At 38.5% G+C, this 14,960-nt stretch overlaps 1 protein-coding gene across 2 annotated transcripts in view; it reads right to left on the bottom strand.

Moving 5' to 3' along the window:
* The window catches only part of LOC103515724 (cytochrome b reductase 1), a 30,074-nt gene extending 16,374 nt beyond the window's left edge, over window positions 1-13,700 (bottom strand). Inside the window, exon 1 of one of the 2 annotated variants that reach the window (XM_008480672.2) lies at window positions 13,109-13,700. In XM_008480672.2, coding sequence (XP_008478894.1) covers window positions 13,109-13,125 — 17 coding nt within the window. In that variant the 5' untranslated portion in view covers window positions 13,126-13,700. The remainder of the gene's footprint in view (window positions 1-13,108) is intronic. The other variant, XM_008480665.2, reaches the window with a different exon arrangement.
* Between the last annotated feature and the right edge of the window lie 1,260 nt (window positions 13,701-14,960).

Raw genomic sequence — 14,960 nt, 5'->3', positions numbered from 1 at the left:
CCCATTCTAACTCTCCCTGTTAGAAGCCCTTTCAAGTCAGCTTTGTTTTCTGTTAACTTTCAGTATTTTATTTCCACGTTATAATTTTTTGTATTATTTTTATCCTTTAACTGTTAGTTTTAATTATTTAAAACTTGATTTAAATTTATTTTTATCCTTCAATTGTTAATTTAATTATTTAAAATTTAATTTAAATTTATTTTTGTCCTTTAACTGTTAATTCAATTATTTAAAATTTGTTTTAAATTATTGATTTGTTCTACTGTCGCTTTGCAGTTTTAATGTAACTATTTAAAACTTAATTTAAACTACATATTTGTTCTCCTGTCGCGTTGAAGTTTTTTTAATTTAACTATTTAAATTTAATTTAAATGTTTGTTTTACTATCGCGTCAGTGTTATTTTATTGTTCCCTGATAATGTATCCACTGTCTTATTTATTTTGTTTTATTTTTAAATTTTAGAGGTAGAGTTATACTGAAAAGAAAAAGAACTTTAAAAGCAGCGTGCAGACTGATCATACACTTCCAACACTTCAGACATTTCCGACAAATATTGTATTTTGCTTCCTATGTTAAGTAATGGTAGTATGTCGGAAGTGTTGGAAATGTCTGATACGGATAGGTGTGCGGACTACCATTACTTAACATAGGAAGCAAAATACGAAATTTGTCGGAAATGTCTGGAGTGTTGGAAGTGTATGATCAGTCTGCGCAGTGTGTTTCTACCTTCAGATTTTGTTAGTAACGTGCAATTCAATATTTATGCAACTTCAGTTTTTTCTGCAATAGTTTTCTGTGAATATTATTTCTCAGATGGGCGCAAGTTCGAGTCCCAGCTGAGGCAGAAAATTTATCGTTCATGTTCTCTAGATACCCTGATTTGTGTAGTTTTTATGGATTTATAATTTTATTATTATTATAATTATTTTTATTTTATAGTTTGAAACTGTTTAGGGTCAGGTAAATGTCCTTAATTTCTTCGAATGTTTTTCTAATCTCTATTTTCTAATACCTGTAAGGTATTTTTATTTAATTTTTCGATTACTATATGCCATCCAAATTAGAAGTGTTAAAATAACACTTCGGTACTTCATATATTTATTTACCATCCAAATTAAAAGTAAATGTTAAAATAACACTTACTTAATAATTCTATTTATTTATCATAAAAAGATTCAAGATTTAAAATTTTGGTTGTTTTACATACAGGGTGTTGCGAGTTGAAAAGCACAAAAGTTTAGACTTCAGGATTTTTTTTTACGAATTTCTTGATGCAAAAAAGTATTGAGCTTGTTATTTATTTTTTTATTATTATTTATTTGTTTATTCTGTTTGTCTAAAAATTGTAGAAGAAAAAAAAAGGAAGAAAGAACTTTTAGATCCTAAATTCATGAAGTCCAAATTTAAGTGTGTACTTTTTTCCCAACTTTTGCAACTCCCTGTATATTTTCTCTGTGAAAAATTTATTCCATCCTATTTTGTTGTGTATTTTAGCTATGTATGTTACAGTGTAAAGTTGATTATCCAGTGAGAGTCAACTCTATGGAAATTATATTTTCTCCCTGCTGAGGAGGAGTCTAACTAAAAATCAACTTTGAACAACTGAAAATCAACTTTAACTGTAACATGTATAACCTTAATGAAAATCATATTTCGACATTTTCGACGTCCTTCTTTGCCATTTGAAACGAAAAAAAAATTGTAGCCATTTTTTATGTATTTTATTTCATACATAGTTTATTATTTTGTAGATCTATTTGTCAGACAAACGTAGACTTTTTTTTTTCACCCTGTATGTAAAATTGTAGAAGTCGTATTTTTCTTGTGGAAGTTTTTTGTACGGATAATAAAAGCTTCCAATTCCCCCCCCCCCAAAAAAATCTAGTTTTTCGGGTTGAAAAGACGCCATCTTGAAATTTTGAATGTTCAAAAAATTCCAAGGTTTTGTATGCAAGCGCTAGAACGCTATCTAATTTTAACTTTTGAAACGATTTTTTTTCTTCTTTTTAAGGGGAAAATGAGCTTTAAAAGAGGGGAAATAAAAAATCTGCCATGAGAAAAATACGGCCCATTTTTTCAGTCCGTTCCATATAATCGTATTCTTTTCGTCCATAGAAAATTTAGTCCATAACATACATTTTATTTTTAGGTGCAAAATAGGCCTTTGTCCATAACATACAATTATTTTATTTTATTATTTTTTTTTTTTTTTTAGGTGAAAAATAGGCCTTTGTCCATAACATACATTTTATTTTTAGGTGCAAAATAGGATCTATCACTCATATATCACCCAACTTCAATGAGCTGAAACATATGAGTTCTGTATTGACGGGGAAGGATTACTCTCATATGAACCCAAGTAGTTTACAGGATCTGATCACACAGAGTATAACTCTAGCCAGAAACTTTCCTAAGAGTATGGTTGTCATGGTAACACTAGGTAAACATGGCATGGTCCTCATATGTGGAGACAATGTGAAGTATTACGCAGCACTACCAGTAGATAACATTGCTAATGTGAGTGGTGCTGGGGATTGTGCTGTTGGAGGATATATTGCGGCTCATTTGTGCAACAGGAGTGAAACAGAGAAAGTGTTTGCTGCTCTGTCTTGTGCTAGACAATCACTCATGTCTACAACACCAGTACCATCCCATATGAGTTTAGATCTAGGGGAGGCCAAGTATGAAAGCTACAGTTCTCAGTTGTGACTTGGGAGGAATGCAGTCCAAGAACCAGCCAAATGGTAAGTCAACTACTCAGGTATTTCAAAGGTTTTTTTTTTATCTTCAAAATATTCGAAAGGTATTTACAAACATAGTCGACGCTCGTCGATCGACGAGGTGAATCTATGTTGTCGAGGCAGTGTGGACGGTTTCAGAAGACATCGATCGACGACCGTCAACTATGGGTGTAGGTAATACCTACACAGCACCTAGGTAAATAAAAATGTTACCCACATGTAGGATGTAGGTAATATAATGATGATGATGTTAAGTTAACTACTCTTCATAGAAGGACAGCATGGATTTTATCAATAAATTAATTTCTTCTTCTTTATCTACACCTAGCAATACCTACTCCAAGTTTTCTTCCTAGAAACTAGAAAGATAGTAGGTAAGTACCCAGTAGGTAATGCTATACATACCTATAGTGAAGAATGGATCTATAGGCATGAAAGAAGCGTAATAAACAAGTCTCTTTTCATTCATTTATTAGCCTGACAGTTCTGAATAACAGGGGGCACTCAGTATAGAATAGAGTGGGGAGGTGCACTCATTGAGAAACTTGCATCAGTTCTCTCTTCTTCACTTCTGGGCTCAACCCAACCTCTGCAACAATAAATATACGACATAGAATACAGTAAATAGGTATACAATACCTAACCTATAGAAGTTCCAATACACAATAGACTTGCCTCCCCATTATAGGTACTTGAGAAAGCTAAAAGTGGAGAGTTTAAAAACCAATAACATGAAAGAAAGGAAAGAGGGAGGCACTGAAGATGGAGAAGGAAGAGGAGGAGGAAGACTAGGGACGAAGAAAAGATAGAAGAAGAATACTTCGTAGACGAAGAGGAAGAAGAAGAGTGGAAAAGGAAGATACGTAGTTGAAGAAAAGGTAGGAGAGGAAATTAAAGAGGTAGAAAGAAACGATATAAGTAGGTATGTGCGTAAAGGTGTGTCAAAAGGTCAAAACATAGTTGACCGTCCGTCGACTTACCAGGTGAATCTCAGTAGACGAAGAGGAAGAAGAAGAAGAGTGGAAAGGGAAGATACGTAGTTGAAGAAAAGGTAGGAGAGGAAATTAAGGAGGTAGAAAGAAACGATATAAGTATTAGGTATGTGCGTAAAGGTGTGTCAAAACATAGGTGACCGTTCGTCGACTGACGAGGTGAATCTCTGTTGTCGAGGTAGTGTGGACGATTCGGTCGACGACCGGTCGACTATGTGTGGACCTGTGGACACACCTTTACAAGATGGAAGAAGAAGTTTTGGGATCCAACTGGTTTCCTACCTACCTATACCTTTAATAATATCTACCTATTGTGTATGTACAATTGTAGGTACATAGATAGATAATGGTTCAATTTTATAGATAAGTAGGTAGTTTCCTATTTTATAATTTTATTGTATAGATTCTTGATTCTTACAATCTTGAATTTCTCCAAGTCTCATTTGGAATAATAAATCAAGATATTCGACCAATCTGATGATAATCCTGACCATCCAACTTTCTGACCACAATTGGAATCAGAGGAGAAATCAAAACATTGACGTGAAACCTAATCGGCCTTATCTTGGCAATCTTGACTTGCTGATAAGGAATGAGATAGAATTATTGAATAGAATAAAGTTTGAAGAACGCCGCTATTACATTGAAGCAGAAGATGGTAAAGCAGAGATTCCAAAAAATTCCAGGTGTTCCAAGAACGAATTATTATCAAATCCTCCCCGGGCGGGAATCGAACCAGCGATCTAGCGCTTAATACAAGGCAGATGAGTTATCCTCCAAAAGCTACCTAGGCTGGCTACTGTAGATCCTTAAGGTGTGTCATCGACGGCCGTCGACTATGTGTGGACAGTGTCCACAAACAAGATTTCCCATCTTTTTTCGGCTACTCAGTAAAGACTTGGCGGAGAACTTCTATGGCGAAGAGGTATTGTTGTGGGATTATAAACATAGTGTGCTCTCACTACAGAGTCACTCAGTGAGGTTAGATAGTAATTAAGAAATTCACAAGGATCATGAGATGTCATTCCAGATACAGTTATTCTGTATGGAATCATTTCGTGCAACACAGACACAACAGGCAGAGCTGGATGTTAGATAGCTTGTACGGACATGGTCATCAGTATATTAGCTCTAGATTTATAGTGCTGGAATCGGTCGCCATTAGTATTCTACTATTCCTCATAAACTCCAAAAGCAGGCGCAGTTACACCGAGGCATTTCGCAGCATGCTTTGCATGTTACACTTGAGCATGCTTCAAAACTATTTCAATCGACGCGCGACGGTCAAAATGATGCAATATGCAGCCTGCTTCAAAGATTTTGCATTCTGCCGGCCACTCATGATCAGACCAGTCGGTACGTGTGTGTGGTGGAAAAAGCTTCCAACTTCTCGTCTCTCAGACGAAAGGGTCCGAAGTCTGAAGTAGAACGCTTTCTCCGCCACACACGTACCGGCAGTCTGTCGGACAGTATGAACATTAGTGGCCAGTCTGGGATTGATTTGTTCTTGGAGCATGCTCCATACTCCATGTTGCCTTGAAGCATGCTTATTGATTGCAAAGGTGTGTCCACACATAGTCGACTAGCCGTCGATCGACTGAACCGTCCACACTGCCTCGATAACATAGATTCATCTCGTCGATCGACGCGACGCAACAGCCGGTTGCCTATGTTTGAATTGGACACACTATAATACCGCCTTTAGGCCATTTTACGAAATAATTTCTCAGTTTTACGAAATAGGACTGCCCGGTTTTACGAAATACTCGCATCTTTGTCGTTCATCTCGGTTGTTTTTCAGTTTGCCTGTGTTCTGAGTGTCCCAAATGAGCTGCATATTTTAGAAACGTTTAAGTACTGTTAATTGGAACATCCTTGCCTAGGAGAGAGAGAGAGAGAGAGAGAGAGAGAGAGAGAGAGAGAGAGAGAGAGAGAGAGAGAGAGCTCGGAGGTTAGCGTCTGCCTTGTAAGCGCTAGATTGCGAGTTGGATTCCCGTCGTCCCGGGAAAGCGAACTTTATCCTAAACAGGGGTTCATTTTCGGAACGGCTAAGGTTCGTCTCATATTACATATATATCCTTCTTCTCTCTTAGATTTCGGGACGATAACACCTCTGTTGTTACAGTTCACCCATGGAACCGAAGTTCCATTGAACCAAAGAACCTCTCCTTCTTCCTGAGGAACCTACTTTCTTTTGGTACTCTCCCGAATTCCCCAGGATGGAAGGACCGCTAGAAGTACCACTAGAAACTGGAAGTAGGTGCCTCGCCTTAAGATACTTGAGTTTTGGTTTTGACTGACAGTCTCGTTGTGAGAATGAGGCTGAACTCAGACCCGGGGAAACAATAGGAACTCATAGCAACAATAGAAAGTACCTATACCTAGATACCCAACTACCTACTTGTTCTCTTTCAACGACTTATACCTGGGTTCCTAGGTTACGGGATAGGTACTGGGTAAGAACTACACTCGTAGTACAGTAAACTGTAAACCTTCGGTTAGAAAAACAGCTCCTGCGGAACCACTTAAGGCCCAATGTGGCCCTAAAACAGTAAAATAAGTGCCGAAAATAGGCAGGTAGTAGGTACCGAATGTCATCAAAATCGGACCAACCATTGACCAAAGTTATCGTGGAACAAACAGACAAACAGCTGACGTGTATTTTCCTTTAGGGAAAGTTTCGAAATCGGAACCGGTTCCCCCTTTGGAAACTAAAATAACGCCTGAACCAATCTATAGGAAATATGAAAGGGGGGAAACAACGCCTTGCAATCGAACTTGCATACTTCCTGATTAACAGCATTCTTAATTATTTGCATGTTGCATACTCTAAAGATTTCAGGCGCAAGATGTCTATACGTTTCTTTTCTTATCAAAGCACATGGCGTTTGTTTACTTTTCAGGCAAGTCTATTGTGTATTGGAACTGCTATTATGGGTGTTTGTATGTCGTATATTTATTGTTGTGTAGTGTAGATATAGATATTGTATTGTGTTGTAATAAGTACGCCTAATCCTCAAAGGATTTGTACTTTCACAATAATCTTTCTTTTCATCTCCTCCTCCTTCTCCTTCTCCTCCTCCACCTCGTCCACCTCCTCTTCCTCCTCCTCCTTCTTCTTCTTCTTATAGCGTTCTTGAAACTTTTCTCCCTCTCTCCTTTCTTTCCACATCTCTCTCTCTCTCTCTCTCCCCTCTATATTTCTCTCTCCGCTCTCTATCTTTCTTTCTCCCTCATCCTTTCTCTCTCCTCTCCTAATCTCTATCTACTCTGTCTCCATCACCCTCCCCTCCGTTCTCTCCTCCTCCTCCTCTTTTTCCTACACTCGTAGTACAGTAAACTGTAAACCTTCGGTTAGAAAAACAGCTTCTGCGGGACCACTTAAGGCCCAATGTGGTCCTAAAACAGTAAAATAAGTGCGCCGAAAATAGGCAGGTAGTAGGTACCGAATGTCATCAAAATCGGACCAACCATTGACCAAAGTTATCGTGGAACAAACAGACAAACTGTGTCCGAGTGATTAAGAGCACTGACTCTCAACACAGAGTTGCTGAGTTCGAATTCCGGACGGGACGGAAATTTTCTGACCACACTATTCCCTTCCCGGATAGACGGGATAGCCTCTACTTTGCCCAGTGTCTCCCGACTAAAAATTCTATCTCGTCTTATCTATTGTAATCATGTCATCATGTCTTTTCATAAAGTTAGCGAGTTATGATATTATGGTCCTATTGTAAGAATGAAAATTAGCGAATCATATGGTCATTTTATAAGAATACACAATGGCGTAAGGCTGTAAGGTATGAGTTGTGTTGTATGAGTCGCAGGTCAACTGAACGTCCAAGGTCAGTAGTGTCAGCACGAAGAGTATTTTCCAGCCAAGAGGTAGGAAGCAACACATAGGTTTTTGTGAGCCAACAAATACCATAGGAACCAACAACCAACAGACATTATTTATGAGCCAACACATAGGAGTATAAGAGTTTCAGAATAGCGGAAAATGACGTTTTATTCGCCAAACGTAAGTACTCAACCATCAACATGTTGTGCTTGTGCTCTATGTACACATATAGTGGGAAGAAAACTGGAGGAAAATCTAAATACATGAATACCTAATGGGAAGCTGAAAGCCTCTTCACAATTTTTCTGGATATCACAGCATTACTAAGAGCCCTTTACTACATATTTCTGTCATTCTTATAGATGTGTGGACACACCTTGAAAATTTTCTTTTCACTCTGGTAATTCTGCCACTGGTCGCCACTCTTTCAAAGAAGCTCAGTTGTCCTCAAGAGGCTGAGTGAGTGAGTGCACCTTGGACCTGAATCGGTGGCGTAGTAGTAGTAGTTAAGACGCTTGCTCGCCTGATAAACAAGAGGGCGTGGGTTCAATCCTATACGAGAAATAGGAATCAATTTGAGATAATTTTGAGAAATTATAACTGAAAATGGACGTTCATCGCTATTCCCATGAATCCTCCATACATATATCACCAAATAGCTGATATCTAACTTAGATATAGGCTCTCTCTCTCTCCAACCCACTACTTCCGCAACACTCGTAATTAATTCAGGAGCATCTCTCTCTCTCTCCCTCTCTCTCTCTCTCTCTCTCTCTCTCTCTCTCTCTCTCTTTCTCTCTCTCTCTCTCATAGGCAAGGATGTTCCAATTAACAGTACTTAAACGTTTCTAAAATATGCAGCTCATTTGGGACACACAGAACACAGAGGCAGACTGAAAAACAACCGAGTTGAACGACAAAGATGATGTATTTCGTAAAACCGGGCAATCCTATTTCGTAAAACTGAGAAATTGTTTCGTAAAATGGACAAACTATTTTCGTAGTCATTAGGAGGTATTCTGAAGGCGCTATTTAGGAGTGTCCACACATGTCGACCGGCCGTTGATCGACGAGGTGAATCTATGTTGTCGAGGCAGTGTGGACGGTTCAGTCGACATCGATCGATGTCGATAGACAGCCGGTCGACTATGTGTGGACACACCTTTACAATTAAGCAATAAGCATGCTTAAAGGCAACATGGAGCATGGATTAAAGAGCATGCTCCAAGAACATACCAATCCCAGACCGGCCACTAATGTTCAAACTGTCCGACAGAGCGCCGGAAGGTGTATGGCGGAGAAAGCTTCCGACTTCAGTAATCAGACCGTCTGAGAGACGAGAAGTTGGAAGCTTTTTCCGCCACACACGTACCGACTGTACAACCTAAGGTCTGACATGGCGTCCGTGCGGCAGAATGTCCGACCTGGGTCTGTCATACATTCTGATCATGAGTGGCGGGCAGAATGCAAAATCTTTGAAGCAGGCTGCATGTTGCATCATTTTGACCGTCGCGCGTCGATTGAAATAGTTTTGAAGCATGCTTAAGTGTAACATGCAAAGCATGCTGCAAATTGCCGCAGTGTGATTGCGCCTGCTTTTGGAGTTTATGAGGAATAGTGGAATACTAATGGCGACCGACTCCAGCACTATAAATCTAGAGCTAATATACTGATGACCATGTCCGTACAAGCTATCTAATATCCAGCTCTGCCTGTTGTGTCTGTGTTGCATGAAATAATTCCATACAGAATAACTGTATCTGGAATGACATCTCATGATCCTTGTGAATTTCTTAATTACTATCTAACCTCACTGAGTGACTCTGATTACGATGCTGCGTGCGAAGAGGAGAGTATAGGTACCTATATATAAACTACATGTAGGTAAGTACCTACATAATATTTAGGTAGGTACCTGCTTGGACTTAACATTGGGTGTTTTTTGGATCTTGGATTTTCATATTCAACAGGTTTTTAAAAATCCAATTATGGATCAACATAAAGTCAAAATTAGACTGCAAACCTAATTATTAGATCAGGGGTTTCCAACTAGGGGCCGCGGGCCACATCTGGCTCACCAGACCATTTTTGTGGCCCGCGAAGATTATTGGGATTTGTACAAACTTACCTAAATGTAAAAAAAAGGTTACTTACCTAAATGTAAAAAAAGGTTACTTACCTAAATGTAAAAAATGGGCATTAAACCCGGCTCTGTCGCGTGCAAGACCAGTGTAATTATCATTGAGTCATGGAAACTGACAAAGGAAAAGTTTCGCCTGCGGCACTCAGAATTGGAGGACTTCATTTCTGAAAAGTTGGGGGGGGGGTACTCCCCTTCGTACATATGTGGCCCGCGAAGTACCTCCCATTGTAGCATGTGGCCCGCATACACATGTAAGTTGGAAACCCCTGGCTTAGATAGGTATCCTTTAAAATCTTCAAATTATTCCAATTTCATTTTTCGTTAGTAAAGATAGTGTACCTACTGCCTACTGTCTTCTTTTATTAATTACATTTATTACCTACAATAGTAGGTATCTACCTACCTATCTAATTAGGTATCAACACTTCGTGTGACTGACTGTTTGACTGATCAAAACAACACAGCTTTCTCCAAACACTCGGTTGAGCAGAAAAAGTAAATCTTAATAGATAGGTAACTTACAATTATTTTATTTATCTTGGTTGATTTCTCATGATAGGTAGGTAGGTAGGTAGGTACATAGGTAAACTGTTTAATACAGTGCAGTGTTCAGTTTTACACCCCCCCATCTAGTCACAACAGAGCAAACTGGTTCTAGGTATCTAATAGCACTAGATATAATAGTTCACTGCTGACTGCACAGAGTATCTCAGACCGATGGGGCCAAATTCTAATCAGCAACATCTGGAAGTAGGGTTCAATAAAGGAGCTCTTCAGCCGTACCTACATGGAAAAGCCTCCGCGGCCTTGGAACTTAGAACCCAGCGGAAAAATTACTTCTTACTGAAGTTGACAAAGAAATCTTCTGTTTTCTTCATACAAGTTTTTTTTTTCTTTTAGAGTTTGACAGAGGGAACTGTAACTGCTATGGTCTTATCGTCCAGAAATCGAAGAGAGAAGGAAGACAGGATAGGAGAAATCCAGCCGTTAATTCAAAATTTGAATCGTTTAACGTTAATTGTTTGTGTTTTATGTGCTTTTACAAATAGGTAATTAGTAATTACTAAAATTAATAATTAGAACCATAGAAAGTCGATAGCAGTGAACAAACTACAGCTGTAGAATAGAACATTGTGTCATTTTGGTAAGTTACATCATCAATTAAGTGACAAAAGGGAATCAATACCTATCTACAGAGGTATCCACAGACTACTGATTTCAGGGGGTAGATATCTAGTATTTTGTGGCAAGCCTGTTAGACCTCTTCTGCCCATTATCTACCATTGTTGGTTAATATCCCATCACCAAAAAAATAATGTACAGTCAACATAATAATATGGGCTGTGATGTGCTGAAAATTATCTGTTGAGAATTATTCTAATGGAGAGGAGTGGGTGTGACAAGGATAATTAAGGATGTACTTGCTGATAAGACAAAAAAAGTCCTTGAGTCTGAAATGAAATAGGTTTGAGTTCAAGGCAAGTCATAATTTCATGGGGGAATTTGTGGCAAGCATTCATGCTTAACACGATTCAAATTCCCATATAATTATACCCAGATAGACAAATTAGGTACCTACCTGATTATTTATTTTGTTTTCAGAATATTGGATTGAAGTTATCTGATAGAATAGTATGAGGAATAAAACACTTTCCAAACTCTGGAAATTCAGAAATACCTCCAAAGTATCCCAATCAGTTGGTCTAAATCTTGTTATGACTTCATCAACATGTTATGCTCAGCCAAGCAATATCAACAAACACTTCTCCAGGTCCTACACTACTGCTAAACGTCCTGTAGTCATAGGTGGCAGTAATGTTGATATTGTAGCAACAGCTGCCGAGGATATCAAGATGGATGGCAGGATGTTGAACGGTACAATATCTCAGTGTTGCGGAGGAGTGGGTAGAAACATTGCCAATGCACTAGCCAGACTGAACATGAATCCTCTATTGTTAACAGCAATAGGTAATGATGAGCTCGGACAATTCCTAGTGGCTGGCTCCAAGCACATGGATAATAAAGGATTTCTCTTTTGCAATGAACATGACTCGGGATGCTGCTGTGTTATTGTTGACAGTGATAGAGAGTGCAAGTTCATAATCGGCAATATGAATATTCACTCCCAAATCTCCCTGGATTGGATTAGAAAGTTTGAGGAGGATATTATGAACTCAAGTTTCCTAGTGTTGGACGGAAATCTAGGACCAACAGCATTTGATTATATTCTCAAAACTTGTCATTCCTTGAACATTCCTGTCTGGTTTGAACCAACAGACATAGCTGTGTGTCATGTCATCTTTAGTTCTAAAGAGTGGACTTCTATCACTCATATATCACCCAACTTCAATGAGCTCAAACATATGAGTTCTGTATTGACAGGGAAGGATTACTCTCATATGAACCCGAGTAGTTTACAGGATCTGATCACACAGAGTATAACTCTAGCCAGAAACTTTCCCAAGAGTATGGTTGTCATGGTAACACTGGGTAAACATGGAATGGTCCTCATTTGTGGAGACAACGTGAAGTATTACACAGCACTACCAGTCAACAACATTGCTAATGTGAGTGGTGCAGGGGATTGTGCTGTCGGGGGATATATTGCGGCTCATTTGTGCAACAGGAGTGAAACAGAGAAGGCGTTTGCTGCTCTATCATGTGCTAGACAATCACTCATGTCTACAACACCAGTACCATCCCATATGAGTTTAGATCTAGGGGAGGCCAAGTATGAAAGCTACAGTCTATAAGACATGAATGACGTAAAAAAAAACATGGGAGATGAAAGAGAAGTCCGTGACATCTGAAGCGTGAATGAGATTTTAAATTTGTTATGTAGAGTATTGTAGAGACTTAGCTGACTTAGATAGTGTAGACAGGCTCTACAATACTTGATGAAAGCTTTACATTCTTTACAATTTCTTTACAATTCAGTTCATGGAAAACTGGATAAAAACGAAATAGGTACCCACTACCCACCCACCTTATCTAGATTAGAAACCTAGGTAAGAATCAGTCCGGATCTCAAATCCCGGTAGTATTTTTGGCTCTAATTTCTATACCTATCGCTCAGTAAGTCAATACCGACTCAATACATTTTAAAGTTGTAAGTCGGTACCTATATCTCTTGGGTAAAGGGACTTTTTGCTCGTATTTGAAGAGGTTTATGATAAAGGGAACTCTAACTGCTGAGGTCTTATCGTCCCGAAATCGTAAAGGAGAGAAAGACAGTATAGGAGAACGAACATTATCCATTCAAGATAAAATCCGGCCCGGGCAGGAATCGCACCCGCGGCCTAGCGCTTACAAGGCACTGTACAGGTGGAACAAAATTTCAAGTTGAAAGGGTCTCCGGTCAGCATTTTCTCTGACTGTACACTAACTTACCCTTTATTTTTCGCCATGTTGGAATAGTACCGATAGCCACTCAGTTTGGTAAGCTTCAGGAAAATCCAAGTCCAACCAAAAGGGTCAAAAATGAACCAAAACAATCAAAACTGAACTAAACGGGATGTAAAACCAAAAACACGACGCAACGGTAGTCCGTTTATTTCAGAGTTCGAATCGAAAGACCAACTAGAACTTTTTAAACGCGGATTAGGTACCGATCATAGCGGAAAATAGATAGGTAGGAAGGCAGGTACCTCACTATTAATAAAAACGAACTTGAAAAATAAGACGTTTTTCGTTCGGTAAATAGGTAAAAAAAATAGTAGTTACTGAAATATCTATTAACAAAATAAAAAGGTAATAGAATCACAACTTCAGTACCCAACAGTAACTTTTATCACTGTTTTACACTAAAAAAATTCCTGTGGAAATATTTTTTCCTGAAAAAATTTTTCACACCAATTTCTAAACCAAACGTCTATTTCTCTATCCGTGGGATTACTACCGCGACTAAAATCCTGTTCAGAGGTTGGGTTGAGCCCAGAAGTGAAGAAGAGAGAACTGATGCAAGTTTCTCAATGAGTGCACCTCCCCACTCTATTCTATACTGACTGAGTGCCCCCTATTATTCAGAACTGTCAGGCTAATAAATGAATGAAAAGAGACTTGTTTATTACGCTTCTTTCATGCCTATAGATCCATTCTTTCTATAGGTATCTATAGCATTACCTATAGGGACTAGGTACTTACCTACTATTTTTCTAGTTTCTAGGAAGAAAACTTGGAGTATTGCTAGGTGTAGATAAAGAAGAAGAAATTAATTTATTAATAAAATCCATGCTGTCCTTCTATGAAGAGTAGTTAGCTTAACATCATCATTAATATTACATGTGGGTAACATTTTTTTTACCTAGGTGCTGTGTAGGTATTACCTACACCCATAGTTGACGGTCGTCGATCGATGTCGTCTGAAACCGTCCACACTGCCTCGACAACGTAGATTCACCTCGTCGATCGACGGGCGTCGACTATGTTTGTGTGGACACGATTTTAGGTATCCGACATTTTTTACCCACCATATCATATCTTTCTGGGGGGGGGGGGGTTTGGTTCTTTTTTTTAGAACGGGAAATAGTACACTCGACATGTAATAAAATGAAAAAAACCACTTACCGGTCTTCTCCAGATATGCCGAACGGTGTTTTATGTCTATTAGATGGGGGACTTTAGTCATCATGACCCTATGGAGTACATCTATTCTATCATAACTGAAGGGAAAACAGAGAATAAACTACTACATTGGAATGGTTTTACTGTGTTACAAGATAAAAGATACGCTCCGCTCGCTCAAAATTACGAAAGCTGGGAAGAATACCAAGTTTAATAATTAAAATCGTTAATTGATCATAAACTTTCGTGTATTCTCGTTATGTAATTGCAATTTGCTAAGGTTTAAAACTTAAAAACTATTGAAAAGGATTAAAATTTAAAAACCCGTGAATAACTACTCTATTGTTTTTCATTTGTTTGCGGTACACGAAATACTATTCTTATCTGTTTGAACTATCTGTAGAACGTAGACGGACTTAAGAAACTCTAATCGTGTACGTTTGTTATCATTCTTACGACAATCAATCTTAACAATCTTCCTTCATACGTTCAAGCTAACGTTCCGCAACAAAGGGGGGAAAGTATAAAGGATATCTAACCAAGTCCGCAATAAATATCAAAGGTTCCCCCTTGGCCAAGGCTAAACCTTTGAAAGGGATTTCCTTTTATGTGCAGTCGATCCAATGTTGATAGCTGGATGGGTAAAGAGATGCATCGAAGGAATAGAATTCGTTTTCCT

The sequence above is a fragment of the Diaphorina citri genome, unplaced genomic scaffold (assembly GCF_000475195.1).
Source record: "Diaphorina citri unplaced genomic scaffold, Diaci psyllid genome assembly version 1.1 scaffold50, whole genome shotgun sequence".
Lineage (NCBI taxonomy): Eukaryota > Metazoa > Arthropoda > Insecta > Hemiptera > Psyllidae > Diaphorina > Diaphorina citri.
Note: the sequence above shows the minus strand (reverse complement) of the source record. Positions and strands in the feature narration are given on the sequence as shown.